This window comes from Physella acuta, unplaced genomic scaffold (assembly GCF_028476545.2).
Source record: "Physella acuta isolate Inbredline_101_S28 unplaced genomic scaffold, ASM2847654v3 ptg000228l, whole genome shotgun sequence".
Lineage (NCBI taxonomy): Eukaryota > Metazoa > Mollusca > Gastropoda > Physidae > Physella > Physella acuta.
The window spans coordinates 179,837-197,181 of NW_026731747.1; the positions used below are offsets into that span (position 1 = coordinate 179,837).

Sequence of the window (17,345 nt, forward strand, 5' to 3'; positions counted from 1 at the left end):
AACTGCATTTTTTCGAGGTTTTTGGGCTTTTCCGGGAAATCCAGGAAGGAATTCCGGGAATTTTTTCGGCCCACAATCATCCTCGGAACTTGCTTAATATATTTGCTTTGGAACTAGTCCTCGATATTGCTTCATTGAGGAGGAGATACGACTCAAAGCTGCGCACATCCATCCATCCATCCAGAAATGACGAGTTAATAATAGCAATTCCGGGCGACACCGTTTATGGGGTTGACACCAAGGCAAATATATATATATATATATATATATATATATATATATATATATATATATATATATATATATATATATATATATATATATATATATACAGAAAAATGACAATTTCACTTAATTAAGTGATTAATTAAAGTGTTAAATAGTCTTTTAAGAGCAAATTTGACAAATCCCGACAAGGGTGGAGGGTGGGGGGCCGGGGAGGGGGGAGTGACACCATGACGTAAACCTGCTAATGATGGAGAAAACATGCTACATCAAGATGTATTTGTAAAATATAGATAAAATTATTAGTATTTTATCTGAGCATAGTTTAAAGTAATCGCCGTGGGGGGGTGGGGGGGGGTGGGGGGGGGGGGGGGTAAATTAACTCAACGTTGCAAAATATGCCTGGGGTAAACGATTTTGTTGAGAATCGTAATAACTTATATGTTAAACCATGTATGGAGCGGGGGGTGGAGGGTAAAAACATTAAATACAGAAAAAAATATACGTGAGCACATGTACACATGAGTATATACATACTTATATTAGTTATATATACATACATATATATACTTATATGTATATATAGATATAATATATATATATATATATATATATATATATATATATATATATATATATATATATATATATATATATATATAATTCTCTTCTTCGAGCCGTTAGAAAACAAGCTGCAAGCGCGCCTTTGCAGTCCCCTCTCTTCCTCTCTATCACTATCACTACCACCCCCACCCCACACAGTGGCGTAGCGAGGTCGGGTGTCACCCGGTGCGGCACTTAATGGTGTCACCCCCTAGAGGCGTAGCGACCCTTCCCGGGGACAAACTTTCAAACTTTCGATTTGCACCCCCCCCCCCCCCCCAAGTTTTCGATTTGCACCCCCCCCCTCGAACTTTCGATTTGCACCCCCCCCCTCAAGTTTTTTTCTATATATTTTGCTATTTTTTGCCTTGGTGTCACCCCCTAAATGGTGTCACCCGGTGCGGTCCGCACCCCCCGCCCCCCCCCCCTCGCTACGCCCCTGCCCCCACATGATCTGGTGAGCGGTGTTCACTCTGTTTACATTTTACGATCACAGAGACGGGCTTAGTGACGGCTATTAGGGGCAGATAATTTAGTTTGAAACGATTTTAAACTTACAGGAGGTAACTAAGAGGAGGCTGCTTTCACGGGGGGGGGGGGGGGTCTAGGGTCGGGGTTAGGGGAAAGGGGGGGTTAGTGTCGAATTCACAAATTATGAATTACTGAAAAGTAGAAAATAAAACAACTAAATAGCGGCGTATGATCCGCCGCGGGTCGGCTCGTATATATATAATTCTCTTCTGGGAGCCGTTAGAAAACAACCTGCAAGCGTCTCCTTGCAGTCCCCTCTCTTCCTCTCTTTCGCTACCACCCCCCACCCCCACCCCCCTCACATGGTCAGGTGAGTTGTAGTTCACGCTAAATCATGTTTACAAAACAATCGTCGAGCCGGGTTTGGTGACGGTTATTAGGGGCAGATAATTCAGTTTGAAACTATTTTAAACTTAGAGGAGGTAACTAAGAGGATGCTGCTTTCACGGGGTGGGGGGGGGGGTTAGTGTTTTAAAGCAAATATTTTCAGTTGCAGCATTGGTACTGTCGAATTCACAAATTATGAATTACTGGAAAGTAGAAAAAACAACTAAATAGCGGCGTATGATACACCGCGGGTCGGCTCGTATATAATATAAATATAAAGCAAAGTTGTCGGGTGCTCGATAAAGTATTTCCCAGCGCCGAAGGCGTTTCAAATTAGGCAGGTTTCTGCCTTGGGGCAATAGAACACGGGGGCGGTGCCGGTCGGCCGCAGTCCACGAAGAGAGGGTCAAAACTGACCTCGACTGACCGGCGCCTTTTATGAGCTATATTACGAAAAAAAAATTTGCCGAATGACCCCCCCCCCCCCCCTTGATAGTTTGTGAGGTAGTAGACCGACCCTGGAGGGAAATAAAAATTATTATTCCGGTCGGAAAAAAAAACCCTTATTGTCGTTAGATTTGTCCAGATGACATATATTCTTATATAAACAATTGTTTGTGAAAAAGTAAACAAAGACTACGTTAATTGGGATATGTTTACTCTTTTAAATAAAAAAAAAACAACAAATAAGTCACAAAGTATAGCATTAGTTTAAATAGATATTTTGTTATCAATTAAGTTACATATTGTAATGAAATTGTAAAAATTACTTGCATACGTCAATTGATTATAATATTTGATTTATACTTTTAAGGAGGCCTTTGCAGTTCTAATAACCCTGCGAGTAATTAGTTTGCGAATACTCCACCAATGCTAATATTTGACATAAAATTACTCAAACTGTTTAATTAAGCTTAGGCCCTAAGCACTCCACATAACAGTCAATCACCTATTAATTAATCATTCAAATTCTCAAAAGTTATTTGAAAGCTTAAGCGAAGCTAGGCAGTATGCCTAGTATATGTATTTTTTTACGGGCCGCACCGGGTTATACCTGACCCCGCTAAGCTACCGATTCCATTTACACTTGCATATATACATTTTTTGCTTCTGGCCCCCCCTCCCCCCCCCCCCCATACATGAATTAACATATAGGTTATTACGATTCTTAACCAGTTTTCCTCAGGCATAGGCTATATTATTGCAACGTTAAGTTGATGTACCCCCCCCCCCCCCCCCCCCCAATTGCTTTAAAATGTGTTTAGATATTTCTAACGATTTGTATCTAAATTCGGCTGGATGTTGTAACCCCCCCCCCCCCCCCCCCCCCCCCGATTTATCCACTTTGCTCTTAAAAGACTATTTAATTCACTCTAATCGTGGTGATGTGAATGCACAATGGTAGTAGATCACGTGATCAAACACGACACTCACAGCATCCCTATGTATAAATGTGTCATCTCATTTAGTCCATATTTCTCTTTGCTTCTTTTTCCGTTGCGCATTTTTCTGGTTACCGTGGTAAAAACGGTAGTATAGTATAAGTTAAAAATAAGTATAACAAGCGGTAGTACAACTAGGGGTCCCTGAGAGCGCCCTGTTATTTCCTTGACACCTGGGCGGTCGCCGTTCAACTTATGGTAGATGTTTATAATACTTCTGGAAAGCAGAGTGCGAAAAAAGAATAAAATTTCGGCCCACAAGGGTTCAAAAAGACAAGAATAAAAACAGGTAATTTTATTTGATTTTGAATATTCAGGGGAATTAACCAGGAATTGATTCTTTCTCAAAAATAACTTGGTAAAAAAAAAACTTATTTGTTTCCCTTTGACTGTATAAGGTATTGGGGCGTCTAGGTGGTAGAGTGGAGAAACCAGCCTCATAATAACTCAGATCCAAGAAATAGAGCCTGCCTTCTTTACATTTGAAATTTAAATCACAGTTTTAGAAAACAAGGTCACGTATCCAAAAATACACCTTAGATGTAATCTTAAAATTTTTAAGTATCGCATTAGTCAGCAGGGCAGGATCGATAATATGTATTTTATAACTATTGCACACCAAACGAACATGAAAAATGTGCGTGGTAAATAGTGCTTTAAATAGGAAACTTTAATTAACTTTTAGAAAATTAATTAAGAATCCAATGTCAGATTATGTTGTCATTAGGTCTTGACCCACGTGCTAAGTCTCAGAGAAATTGATAGTTTAGAAGTGGTCGTAATTTTGCTAGTCAGTTTTGATCTATGACAAAGCATTAAGTACGACAGATAGACAGACTAAGCAAGTTAAAATAAAGCTTGTAAAAAACCATAAAAAACGTTTTAAGTACAAGCTTATATAATTATACACTAAAAAGGAGAAAAAATTATTTTATTTACATATATAAATATAATAATACACTACTATTTGAATAACAGTATAGAAAAGCGTGGTTCCCTTTTCAAATTTTAGTGAAGGTATTCAATAGATAAGATTGTATACAATAGATAAAATAGGTTGGTTTTAAGTGTTCAATATTTCGATGGCCTGTTTTGACCCATACAGATAGACAGAGGAATAAAAGCTTGTAATAAATAACAAGAGTATACCTAAAAGATCTATCTTACAATGATTGATTATTAAAAAACCAAATAGGCTACATTTAGTATGATTTAGGATGTTCATAGAGGAAAATGGATGCGGTTAGTTGAGCAGTTCTTTTAATGACAATGCCATATATCTTGAAGAGCAGCAAACAACCCTGATAGTGAGCAAAAAGAATGGTGTAGACAGAATAGGCGTTTTTGCCTACATAGGACAGTAAAGATTTATCTGACCAAATGAATAAAAAAAGAATGTCCTATTTAGTAAATAAATCAAAGGTTTTTCCTTTTTATCTAAGAGGACTTATTAAACAAAAATTTGACTGTGGAAATGTTAGTTTTAAAAAAATTCTAAGTTGTGGCGAAAAAATATTTTTGTTTTATTTATGATTTAATTTAAAGGCAAAAAGAATTCTAAGCTAAAAAGTCTCCTTCCTGTCTAGACTAGAGCAGCAGCAACTTAAAGCCCACTAGTCCACCAAGTGAAGCAACTTAAAGCCCACTAGTCCACCACAGCCACCAAGTGAAGCAACTTAAAGCCCACTAGTCCACCACAGCCACCAAGTGAAGCAACTTAAAGCCCACTAGTCCACCACAGCCACCAAGTGAAGCAACTTAAAGCCCACTAGTCCACCACAGCCACCAAGTGAAGCAACTCAAAGCCCACTAGTCCACCACAGCCACCAAGTGAAGCAACTTCAAGCCCACTAGTCCACCACAGCCACCAAGTGAAGCAACTTAAAGCCCACTAGTCCACCACAGCCACCAAGTGAAGCAACTTAAAGCCCACTAGTCCACCAAGTGAAGCAACTTAAAGCCCACTAGTCCACCACAGCCACCAAGTGAAGCAACTTAAAGCCCACTAGTCCACCACAGCCACCAAGTGAAGCAACTTAAAGCCCACTAGTCCACCACAGCCACCAAGTGAAGCAACTTAAAGCCCACTAGTCCACCACAGCCACCAAGTGAAGCAACTTAAAGCCCACTAGTCCACCAAGTGAAGCAACTTAAAGCCCACTAGTCCACCACAGCCACCAAGTGAAGCAACTTAAAGCCCACTAGTCCACCAAGTGAAGCAACTTAAAGCCCACTAGTCCACCACAGCCACCAAGTGAAGCAAATCAGATGGACACAGTGGCCCCTCGTCTGCAAGCAATCATTTGGTCACTGCTCGTCCATGGGACTAACTGCCTCCACTGCTCGTCCATGGGACTAACTGCCTCCACTGCTCGTCCATGGGACTAACTGCCTCCACTGCTCGTCCACGGGACTAACTGCCTCCACTGCTCGTCCATGGGACTAACTGCCTCCACTGCTCGTCCATGGGACTAACTGCCTCCACTGCTCGTCCATGGGACTAACTGCCTCCACTGCTCGTCCATGGGACTAACTGCCTCCACTGCTCGTCCATGGGACTAACTGCCTCCACTGCTCGTCCATGGGACTAACTGCCTCCACTGCTCGTCCATGGGACTAACTGCCTCCACTGCTCGTCCATGGGACTAACTGCCTCCACTGCTCGTCCATGGGACTAACTGCCTCCACTGCTCGTCCATGGGACTAACTGCCTCCACTGCTCGTCCATGGGACTAACTGCCTCCACTGCTCGTCCATGGGACTAACTGCCTCCACTGCTCGTCCATGGGACTAACTGCCTCCATTGAGATGAACAAGTGGTGCAACAGGATGGGGCACATGAACTGGGGGAATAAGTAATACACGAAGCTGACTGTTGAGCTGACGAACTTCTTGATCTTGTTCTTCAAATACTCTCACTGTCTTTGTGAACTGGACTAGACCTGAAACAAAGCCATTTTTTCATAAGCAGGGTTTATTTCTAAACTTTGCTCGAAATTTTTAAAACATGAACATGGTGCTTTTATCAACTTAGCTAGGGGTTTAAAAACATATGGCAATTTTTGGTTACCAAATTAGCAATACAATATCAATGCAAACAAACTGCTTAAATTGAAAAGTAATAATAATTTGGAAATTTTGAAATGAACAACAAATCTGGATTTCTGTAGTTAATAGCTTAGGGTTGAATAGTTTCATGGGAAAACTATCCTCCTACCTAAATGTTGAAGGAGTTTTATTTTTAAATTAAATTTATTTTTCTAAATTACACTTTTTATATATTTTTTTAAAATAGGCATTTTAATTTTTATATATGAATAGAGAAGTATTTTAAAGTCTTTCATGCCACTAGAGAATTTGATTAGCAAAAGGAACTTTTTTTGAAAACTTGATCCTACCTTCCCCATCTGGGAGAAAACCATATCGCTGTATCACCTGCATTTGCATTTGTGTTACCAGAGGAAAGACTGTCTGCATGCTTTTGAGCATATCATTACCAGCAGCTTGCCTTGCTTCTTCTATTTTAGCTGCATTCTCTGGCTGTGCTAAAGTCTCTAGGACTTCCCTCAGGGCAGCTGCAGACATGTCACAATGGGAGAATTAAACAAGACAAATCACATGTCACAATGGGAGCATTAAACAAGACAAATCACATGTCACAATGGGCGCATTAAACAAGACAAATCACATGTCACAATGGGCGCATTAAACAAGACAAATCACATGTCACAATGGGAGAATTAAACAAGACAAATCACATGTCACAATGGGCGCATTAAACAAGACAAATCACATGTCACAATGGGCGCACTAAACAAGACAAATCACATGTCACAATGGGAGAATTAAACAAGACAAATCACATGTCACAATGGGAGAATTAAACAAGACAAATCACATGTCACAATGGGAGAATTAAACAAGACATATCACATGTCACAATGGGAGAATTAAACAAGACAAATCACATGTCACAATGGGTGCATTAAACAAGACAAATCACATGTCACAATGGGTGCATTAAACAAGACAAATCACATGTCACAATGGGAGCATTAAACAAGACAAATCACATGTCACAATGGGCGCATTAAACAAGACAAATCACATGTCACAATGGGTGCATTAAACAAGACAAATCACATGTCACAATGGGAGAATTAAACAAGACAAATCACATGTCACAATGGGCGCATTAAACAAGACAAATCACATGTCACAATGGGAGCATTAAACAAGACAAATCACATGTCACAATGGGTACATTAAACAAGACAAATCACATGTCACAATGGGAGAATTAAACAAGACAAATCACATGTCACAATGGGTGCATTAAACAAGACAAATCACATGTCACAATGGGAGAATTAAACAAGACAAATCACATGTCACAATGGGAGAATTAAACAAGACAAATCACATGTCACAATAGGTGCATTAAACAAGACAAATCACATGTCACAATGGGAGAATTAAACAAGACAAATCACATGTCACAATGGGTGTATTAAACAAGACAAATCACATGTCACAATGGGTGCATTAAACAAGACAAATCACATGTCACAATGGGATAATAAAACAAGACAAATCACATGTCACAATGGGCGCATTAAACAAGACAAATCACATGTCACAATGGGATAATAAAACAAGACAAATCACATGTCACAATGGGTGCATTAAACAAGACAAATCACATGTCACAATGGGTGCATTAAACAAGACAAATCACATGTCACAATGGAATAATTAAACAAGACAAATCACATGTCACAATGGGCGCATTAAACAAGACAAATCACATGTCACAATGGGTGCATTAAACAAGACAAATCACATGTCACAATGGGCGCATTAAACAAGACAAATCACATGTCACAATGGGAGAATTAAACAAGACAAATCACATGTCACAATGGGCGCATTAAACAAGACAAATCACATGTCACAATGGGTGCATTAAACAAGACAAATCACATGTCACAATGGGAGAATTAAACAAGACAAATCACATGTCACAATGGGAGAATTAAACAAGACAAATCACATGTCACAATGGGCGCATTAAACAAGACAAATCACATGTCACAATGGGCGCATTAAACAAGACAAATCACATGTCACAATGGGCGCATTAAACAAGACAAATCACATGTCACAATGGGTGCATTAAACAAGACAAATCACATGTCACAATGGGAGAATTAAACAAGACAAATCACATGTCACAATGGGTGCATTAAACAAGACAAATCACATGTCACAATGGGTGCATTAAACAAGACAAATCACATGTCACAATGGGAGAATTAAACAAGACAAATCACATGTCACAATGGGAGAATTAAACAAGACAAATCACATGTCACAATGGGTGCATTAAACAAGACAAATCACATGTCACAATGGGCGCATTAAACAAGACAAATCACATGTCACAATGGGTGCATTAAACAAGACAAATCACATGTCACATTGAGTTAATAAAACAGGTGGTTGGTGTCAAATTGAACTGATTGCTTGGCCAAACTGTTAGTTGTCACAAGCAGCCATTGACCAACAGTAAATGTAACCCCTACCCCTGTAATAAATTGGGTACTGTGAGTGTGAGGGGGTTGGTTGGATGAATTTGATGAAGTGAATCCAATCACACCAGTTCAAGTCAAAATATAAAGTTCTTTATTAAAAATGTATAATCAACTTCCTACCTAACTAATCTACACTGTAGTACTTCTATCTTACTGTTCATACTATATGCTATCTACTACTACTACTACTAACTATGCACTCCCATGACCAATCCTAACACTATCTAACTGTTCCCTAGCTCTACATAATTACGACCCTCTCTAACCAATACCTAACACCTTCTCTCGCTAGCTAACTATCATCTGTCTACCTGATCTAACTTCTTGCCCATGCCTCAGTGGTCAACTGACCGTCCCACGTGACCCGTCAGCTCCTGTACTTTCATTGGTCTACCTAACCAACTTGCTATAGTCTGTTTCTGCTAACCTCTATCTGCTTGACCTACCCTTGACGTAGCCTTACATCATCACAGGTACCCTGTCTCAGGCCACTGGGTAGGTTACACCAGTACATGTTTTATAATGGGAAATACTATTTTCTGCTTCCCTGCAACTGGGTAACAACACTAACACAGCTAAAGTATTCAGGGCATTACCCCAAGACAATGCTGGTTCATTTTAAGTAGCTCTGACTAGCATTTCAGCTATTGACAATGTGCCAAGATGTGCTAAGTAAAGAAAGAGAAATAAACATCCTTGGGGAAGACAACAGAACCCTAGAACCAGAATACCGTTTGATATGTTTGTTACCCAAGTGCCTTTAGATTGGTTTTTTTTACAAGCTTTTATTTAACTTGCTTCCTCTGTCGTCAGTCGTCAGTCTAGACCGAAACGCAGGAGTGAAAATTCGGACGCTTCTACTTGACCGATACGATTCACATTTGACACGTGGGTCAAGACATGAAGACAATGCAATCTGAAATTAAATTTGACTTAATTGGATGCCTAATTAATTTTTTATGAATTAATGAAAAATTTGGACCCAATTTTGTAGGCATGTCTATCCAACCACACCACATGCGTCATCACCTTCAATAGCTGCGCCATCACGTTCAATGGCTGCGTTCAAAAACCATTGCGCGCCTACTGAACGTGATGTTCAGTAGGCGCGCAATGGTTTTTAGTCATGTTTAAATAAAACATGTAAAGTACTGACAAAAAAATTCATAAAAAACGTTTTAATAACAAGCTTTTATGTAATAATGCACTAAAAAGTAGAAAATAAATTATAGACTACTATTTAAATAACTAGAAAGAAAAGCGTGGGTGTCTTCCTAAACATTAGTGTAGGTATCCAATAGATACTAAAGTGACCCACGCTTTTCTTTCTAGTTATTTAAATAGTAGTCTATAATTTATTTTCTACTTTTTAGTGCATTATTACATAAAAGCTTGTTATTAAAACGTTTTTTATGAATTTTTTTATAGTTAGACTTTGAATATGAATCACAATACCCTAAACAATGAGCAGAAACAAATATTAGGAAGCCAGTTTATAAATTATTAAAAAAATTTCTATTGACTTTTTAAATTAAACTTTTCACCCTCCAGTGTGTCAGCCACTAGGGATTGAGGCTAAGAAAAAAGTATAAAACTCAAGATATGAGATGTGAACAACAGATGAAGGAGACCTTAGAGTAGAGATGTTACATCCACTCTTTGAGAGGATGCGGAGGGGTGGGGGAAATACCAACCTACTCTGATAAAGCTCCCCATGGAAGGTGACCTCAGTAACTGTAACAACTACAAGGGGATGACACTCCTCTCAGTACCTAAAACTAATGTTGGCACCATTACAAGGGGATGCCACTCCTCTCAGTACCTAAAACTAATGTTGGCACCATTACAAGGGGATGACACTCCTCTCAGTACCAAAAACTAATGTTGGCACCATTACAAGGGGATGCCACTCCTCTCAGTACCTAAAACTAATGTTGGCACCATTACAAGGGGATGACACTCCTCTCAGTACCTAAAAATAATGTTGGCACCATTACAAGGGGATGACACTCCTCTCGGTACCTAAAACTAATGTTGGCACCATTACAAGGGGATGACACTCCTCTCAGTACCTAAAACTAATGTTGGCACCATTACAAGGGGATGACACTCCTCTCAGTACCTAAAACTAATGTTGGCACCATTATGCTCATGGGGAATTCTGGATGCTAAGCAGAATCTGACTTTAAAAACTGTATAGAGAAAAATCCCTAATCATGGCACTTGGATCAACTGTGTCAAACTGCACTTTAATTTAATTTTATATATCGTGTCTAGAGTAAAATCCCATTGCAACCCACCGAGATGCCGCTCCTCCAAAATTTAACATTTCCCCCTCCCTGCAGAAATCCCCCCTCCCCCCCAGGAGTATACTTTACTCCACCTCTTCCCAAAGTTTCACGTTGATTGGATGAAAGGTGAAGTAAAGCATAAAGGACAGACAAACACTTTCATTATAGTTATATAGATTGTTGTTTCTTTAATTAACGTCTTAACTTGTTTTCATTAAACAATTCTACGTTACTATGGAAAGATGCAATGTTCATAGTGACGATTTGTGATCAAAGGGGAGGGCAGTTACAGTATGTGTGATGACATTTTTGCATTAAAAAATGTTTTAGATTTTCAGAGGTTATTTCAGGTTTTTAAATAATGATCATTAAAAAAGTTTTAAAAAACCCATGTTTTCTGATTGAACTAAAAAGTAGAAAATAAATGCTATACATCACAATAATGCAAGCGATCACTCTACTATAAGCGATGAAAAACGTGGGGCGCCGAAGTAAAAGTTTTTTATCGGTCATTGTTAATATAAGATGTAAAAGTTATATTACTATTGATTAGATAATACTATTGAGTTTTATTAGGGAGCTTGTAGAGAGTCAACAGTATTAAAAACTGTAAGAAAATCACGGCGCCCCACGTTTTTCATCGCTTATAGTAGAGTGATCGCTAGCATTATTGTGATGTATAGTATTTATTTTCTACTTTTTAGTTCAATCAGAAAACGTGGGTTTTTAAAAACTTTTTTAATGATAATTATTTTCTACTTTTTAGTCTTTGTCTGTTTGTTTCCTTTCAAATCTTGCTATCGATTTTATCTTCTCGCATTAACTTTTTTTTTGGGTAAACGAAGACAACTCGTAAAAAACACATGCCTTTTCTAATCGACCTTTTTTCTGTGTTGCCGTTTCTTTCACCGTTGTTTGTACACAAACACCGCGTGACCACTACTCAGTAAGCCAAAAGAGGGAGAATACCGAACCTTGTTTTCATCAAATTACAATTACTAGGTTATGTCCCTTTTTTGTACAAATATATAGGGGCCTAAAATGATCAATAAAAATTTTCCATGGATCAATTTAGTAATAATAACAATTGAATATTCTATTGTCATCGGAAACAAAGCTTCCCTGAAAATTTCAGCGCGCTAGCTAACTGGGAAGTGCCCGAAATTTCGATCGCAAGATTTAATTGGAGAACCAAACAAACAAACAAACAGACGCGAAAGCAAGTTAAAGAAAACGTGGGAAAATAGGTGAAAATTAACTCTTTAAGCCTGTAATAATTTTCATGTTCTACCGGAATTATTTTTTTTTCATTCAATTTTATTTAGTACCCCAGCGGCTTTACGACTCATATCTTTTTACCCGCTCATTTAAAACCCACACATTGCTAATATAAATTAATCATAATTGAATGTCCTACACACTAATATAAATTTTAAGTAATTATTTATTTTTTGGAGAAAAGATGATTACTTAGTTTTAAATTAAAAAAAAAGAGTTGATTTTTTTCAGGAAAAAAATACGCTTCTGTGGGGAAAATCAATGATAAGAATTCCTTTTCATGAGTTCTTATTCATAGAAAACGAAAGGACATCAATTTTTCTACAAAAATCATGGATCGGATTAGTCTTAGCATAAATACTTGAATTTCGGTTAATTTTATAATGCTGCGATGTAAACATTTAAATGCGGGCACTCCGCACGGAATTTATATAAAAAAAAATTTTTAATATAAATTTCAAGTGCCCCCGGAGAAAAAAGTCTAAACGAAACACTGATTCCGCAGTGTTAAAAAATGCTATTTAGCAAGTTGTTTTACAAAAAAAAATAATTTAAAAATAAAATACAAAATCAATCAATTTTTATAACCAGAAAACCACAAAAAGTAAATACAATGAAAACTGGCTGCTCTAGCATTATCATGACCTAGATTTACAATTAAGAACTTGTATTCTGAAAAACAAGGAATTAAATAGAGAAAATTTAATTGGATGTTGGGAGCATTGTTACGGCATGGCAAGCCAGCCTGTCAATCGATGGGGGCGTTGTTACGGTCTCAAAGAGTTAACAGAAAAACATTTTCCGAAACAAAAACCCTCAAAAGAAAAAAAATGAAGCTAGCACATTTGAGGTCAGAGATCATTCCTACTTTGAGAGTGGGAAGCTATTTTTTTAAAACGGTTGCTGTTTTTGATTGTGTGCCTAAGCCTAAAATAATAGAAATACTAGATCTAATTGTCTTCCACTAGTGTAGGTCTGTATGATAAAGAGATCATGAGATAGGCCTATACATTACTATTATATTTAAAAATTAACTAGATTAGTTAGGCCTATCCTCCTATACTATAAATTGTTTGGCAAATTGAATATGAAAAGGACTAGATCTAGAACCTAGTTATCTAATAATTAAATTAATTTAGTAGGGCCTACTCTAGATCTAGTACTAAGCATAATATTAATTAATGTATAAAATATAGTAAATATACAGCTGGATTGCCTACCTTTGCAGTCAATAAGATTAATTGAGAAAGGCGATTTCCCGAGGGCCATTGCTGCGGTATTGATTTATTACTAAGGAAAATCTAGATCTAGAATATAGATCTAGATCTAGTAATGCTCCAGAATTCTAGATCTAGATCTAGAATCTGGACTAGACTCTAGATCTACAATAATCTAAATTCTAGACTTTTAATAAAAAATGATTAGGCCCCCGAGCCAATGGCTATTCTGATCCATATTGAATTGATTACGCCTGACTTTATTAACTGTAGTCTAGATTCTAGAATCTAGTATCTGCAGTGAGTAGGCTATCACTCAGCTATAACTACTGACTGTCCTAGTCTATTTTAAATTCTCTAGCCTAGTGTGAAAAAATAAAGAAAAATAAAAAACAATTAGAATCTAGGCCTAATGTAAGTAGATCTAGAAATCTAGGTTGGCCAGATTTTTCTGTTTAGTCTGTAACTAAAAAAAAAAATTCCTAAAAAACGTTTTAATAACAAGCTTGTATGTAATATACTAATAATGCACTAAAAAGTAGAAAATAAATGATTTTCGTTAAATATATAGATCTAGATTATTATAGATCTAATAAAACTCTACTCTTTAAATAGCTATTTAAAAAACGTGGGTCACTACCTTTGTTGCTTAGCCTTTAGTTTAGAGTTTAGAGGCCTACTAATATTTATTTAGAGTAAGCAAGTTAAATAAAAGCTTGTAAAAAGGTACACATTTTTTATCTTGTAGGGGCCTATAATTTTTAAATAGTTGAAGATAACATTTAGCTTAAGTGCCTAACCCTAAGTGCTTTTAAGATTAAAAAAAAACAATGAAAATTTTAAAATATTAATGGGCATAACTAAAGACTATGTGTATGACTGTATAATAAATATATAAATAATAACTATGAGACAGAAGAGTACCATAGAAAAAGGGAAACTACCGAGAAAACGTATCTAAATAAAGCGTGAGTGAGATCGCTTAAAATTTCTCTTTTATTTGTAACACATATGGTTACCAGCCAATGGGGGATAAGTATTAAAGTTGTATTTCATTGGGTTGCGGCCCCTGTGGGACCGCAACTGTTGATGTAGTTTTTTTGCATGCTCTTCAGTGAGCGATTTTAACTGTGGTCCATGTCATCATCATGTGACATGGGATTATGGGTAGTTCGTGCCTAGCCATGTCAGTCAGACCCAAGGCTGCTGTCTGTGGACACGGAGGGTGACGGTACCTAGAGGTAGATCCAGTGGCGGAACTAGAAAAAAAGGGCCACCCCGCAAAAAAAAAGTTTTAGGCCCCCCCATATATATATATATATATATATATATATATATATATATATATATATATATATATATATATATACATACAAACACATAATACGAACAAAGGATACTCATTGCTGGTCTGTTCGGGTTTTGAAAAAAAAATGTTTTTTTTTTTAAATTATAAACAAATTACAACATACGTCATGTGTGTAAGTGCATTAGTCTGTTTTGTGAAAATCAGTTTCATTTTGTCTCTGCCAAAAGTCCTCTTAACATCTAGTCGGTCAAAAGAATATAAACCTGAAAGCTTTGTATAAGTAATGGTGTCTCGTGTTATGTTTATTTTTATGTTTCCTTTTTATACAATGTCATTCTTTAGTAAGTATTTTATTAAAATATAATAGTTAAGAGAAGTAATTGCTTTTTAATTTGTTTAGTGCAAATCTATTAAAAGGAGCTTATGAGCACCCCTATTTGACTATTTAAAAAAGGGAAATAAGTCATGGAAGTGGTTTGAACGTTTGCTTATATATGACTAGGCATACTGCCTAGCTTCGCCTAGGTTTTCAAAAACATTTGATAATTTGAATACTCATTATTTAGTGATGGATGAGGTGTGAAGTGCTTGAATTTAAACAGTAACGCTAATTTTAGAGAAGATGCTGTTGTATGTTGTTTAACATCCGTTTTTAGAGAAAATATCTGAAAGTACACAATCTATGACTAAAATGGAATTAGAACTACAGAGGATCCATGAACAGTATATCTCATAATTTATATTACATTGACTTTTAAAATTAATTAACTTATTTAATTAGTATACGTAGCATAATTAACAACTTAATTTTTTACTAAAAAATGCTATAATTTGTCATTTTCTGTTTCTGTTTCAAACAGTATACAATTATCTGAAAAATAATTATTTAAAAAGGTTACCTCCCTTGAAAATGGACCGAATGACGTATGTCTTTGTTTACTTTTTTAAAAACAAACAGTTGAGGGCTTTGAATGAAACCGATAGTTTTCCCTAAAGGTTAAGCCATTTTCCTAAGAGCATGCAAAAAATTAGCCAGATTAAAGACGGTAAGTGCCATAAAATCCGTTTTGAAATCACCCTCTGTTTTTCCCATAAAATACAAAGATTATATAGGAAAATACGACTGGTCAGTTTTGACCATTACCCGAATTTTCCCGGACATGGCGAGTTTTTTGTGACACCCCAAGGCGTTCTCCCACCACCTCACAATATTTCAAGGGGGGTCGTCGGAGGAAATTTTTTTTCGTAATATAGCCCATATAAGGCGCCGGTCAGTCGAGGTCAGTTTTGAGCCCCTCTCCGTAGACTTTTCGGCAAACCGTCACCGGCCCTCGTGTTCTATCGCCCCAAGGCATCATCGTGCCAAATTTGACGCGCCTGCGGCGCCGGGAAGTGCCCTGTCGGGCACCTGACCACTTTGCTTTACATATATAGATAAGTTTGATTGTAGGAGAAAGAGGACTCGGCTTTCACTGTGGTTTAAAAACAAAGGGAAAAAGAATCTACAAGAGCGTGGGGTGGTGTCTATAGAATAAAGATAATCCAATCGCAGCTACGGTAATCATTTTTACAAAACAACCATCAAGTTAAAAATGCAAACAAGGTAATTAAAAAGTCTAGTGACAATTTTAGCGCAATTTCCTTATGTTATCTAAAAATAGCTCTGTCGTAGCGTAAATCAAGAGCAGGGTTAGTAAAACCATTAGTTAAAATACATGTTTTATTTACAACGAGCCGGCCCGCGGCATAACATACGCCGCTATTTAGTTGTTTCTAATTTTCAATAATTCATAATTTGTGAATTCGACAGTACCAACGCTGACACTGAAAATATTTCTTTAAAACACTATAAGTAGCTCGTTAAGGACCATAGCCCCCCCCCCCCTTCCTTCCCCTCCCCCCTCCTACGTTTAAAATCGTTGGCTCTGCTTGTAAACATTTAGAGTGAACACAGCTCACTAAAACCATGTAGGGGTGGGGAGGTAGGGAGAGCGTTTGCAGCTTGTTTTCTAACGGCTCGAAGAAGAGAATTATATATATAGATAGATAGTTACATGACTAAAAACCATTGCGCGCCTAGCTACTGAACGTGATGACGCAGCCATTGAACGTGATGACGCGTGTGGTGTGGTTGAATAAAAATGCCTACTAATTCGGTCGAAATTTTAATTAATTCAAAATTTTTTTTGTGACCTAACGAAAGGATATTTTTGAAAACTTTCTTCGGCAATATTGTTCTAAATTATGGCAGGAATCGATTGGTACATGTTTCAAGTCGCTAAGTGGTTTGGTTGCCGAGATATGGGCCAAAAACTGCATTTTTTCGAGTTTTGGCTTTTCCGGGAAATCCATGAAAGAAACCCGGAATTTTTATGGCCTATGTTCATCCTCGTAACTTGCTTAACATAATTGCTTTGGAACTAGTCCTCGATATTGCTTCGTTGAGGAGGAGATACGACTTAAACCTGCGGACACACATCCATCCATCCATTTATGCATCCAGAAATGACGGGTTAATAAACGCAATT

At 37.3% G+C, this 17,345-nt stretch overlaps 1 protein-coding gene across 1 annotated transcript; it reads right to left on the minus strand.

Annotated features, from left to right (window-relative positions):
• Positions 1 to 4,045: 4,045 nt before the first annotated feature.
• Positions 4,046 to 13,949, minus strand: LOC131938022 (protein C10). Its single transcript, XM_059295832.1, has 3 exons — positions 13,512 to 13,949; positions 6,527 to 6,703; positions 4,046 to 6,070 (listed from the first exon to the last, which is right to left on the minus strand). Exons 1-3 carry the CDS (start codon positions 13,558 to 13,560, stop codon positions 5,919 to 5,921), a joined length of 378 nt encoding a protein of 125 aa, XP_059151815.1. The 5' UTR covers positions 13,561 to 13,949; the 3' UTR covers positions 4,046 to 5,918.
• Positions 13,950 to 17,345: the final 3,396 nt, after the last annotated feature.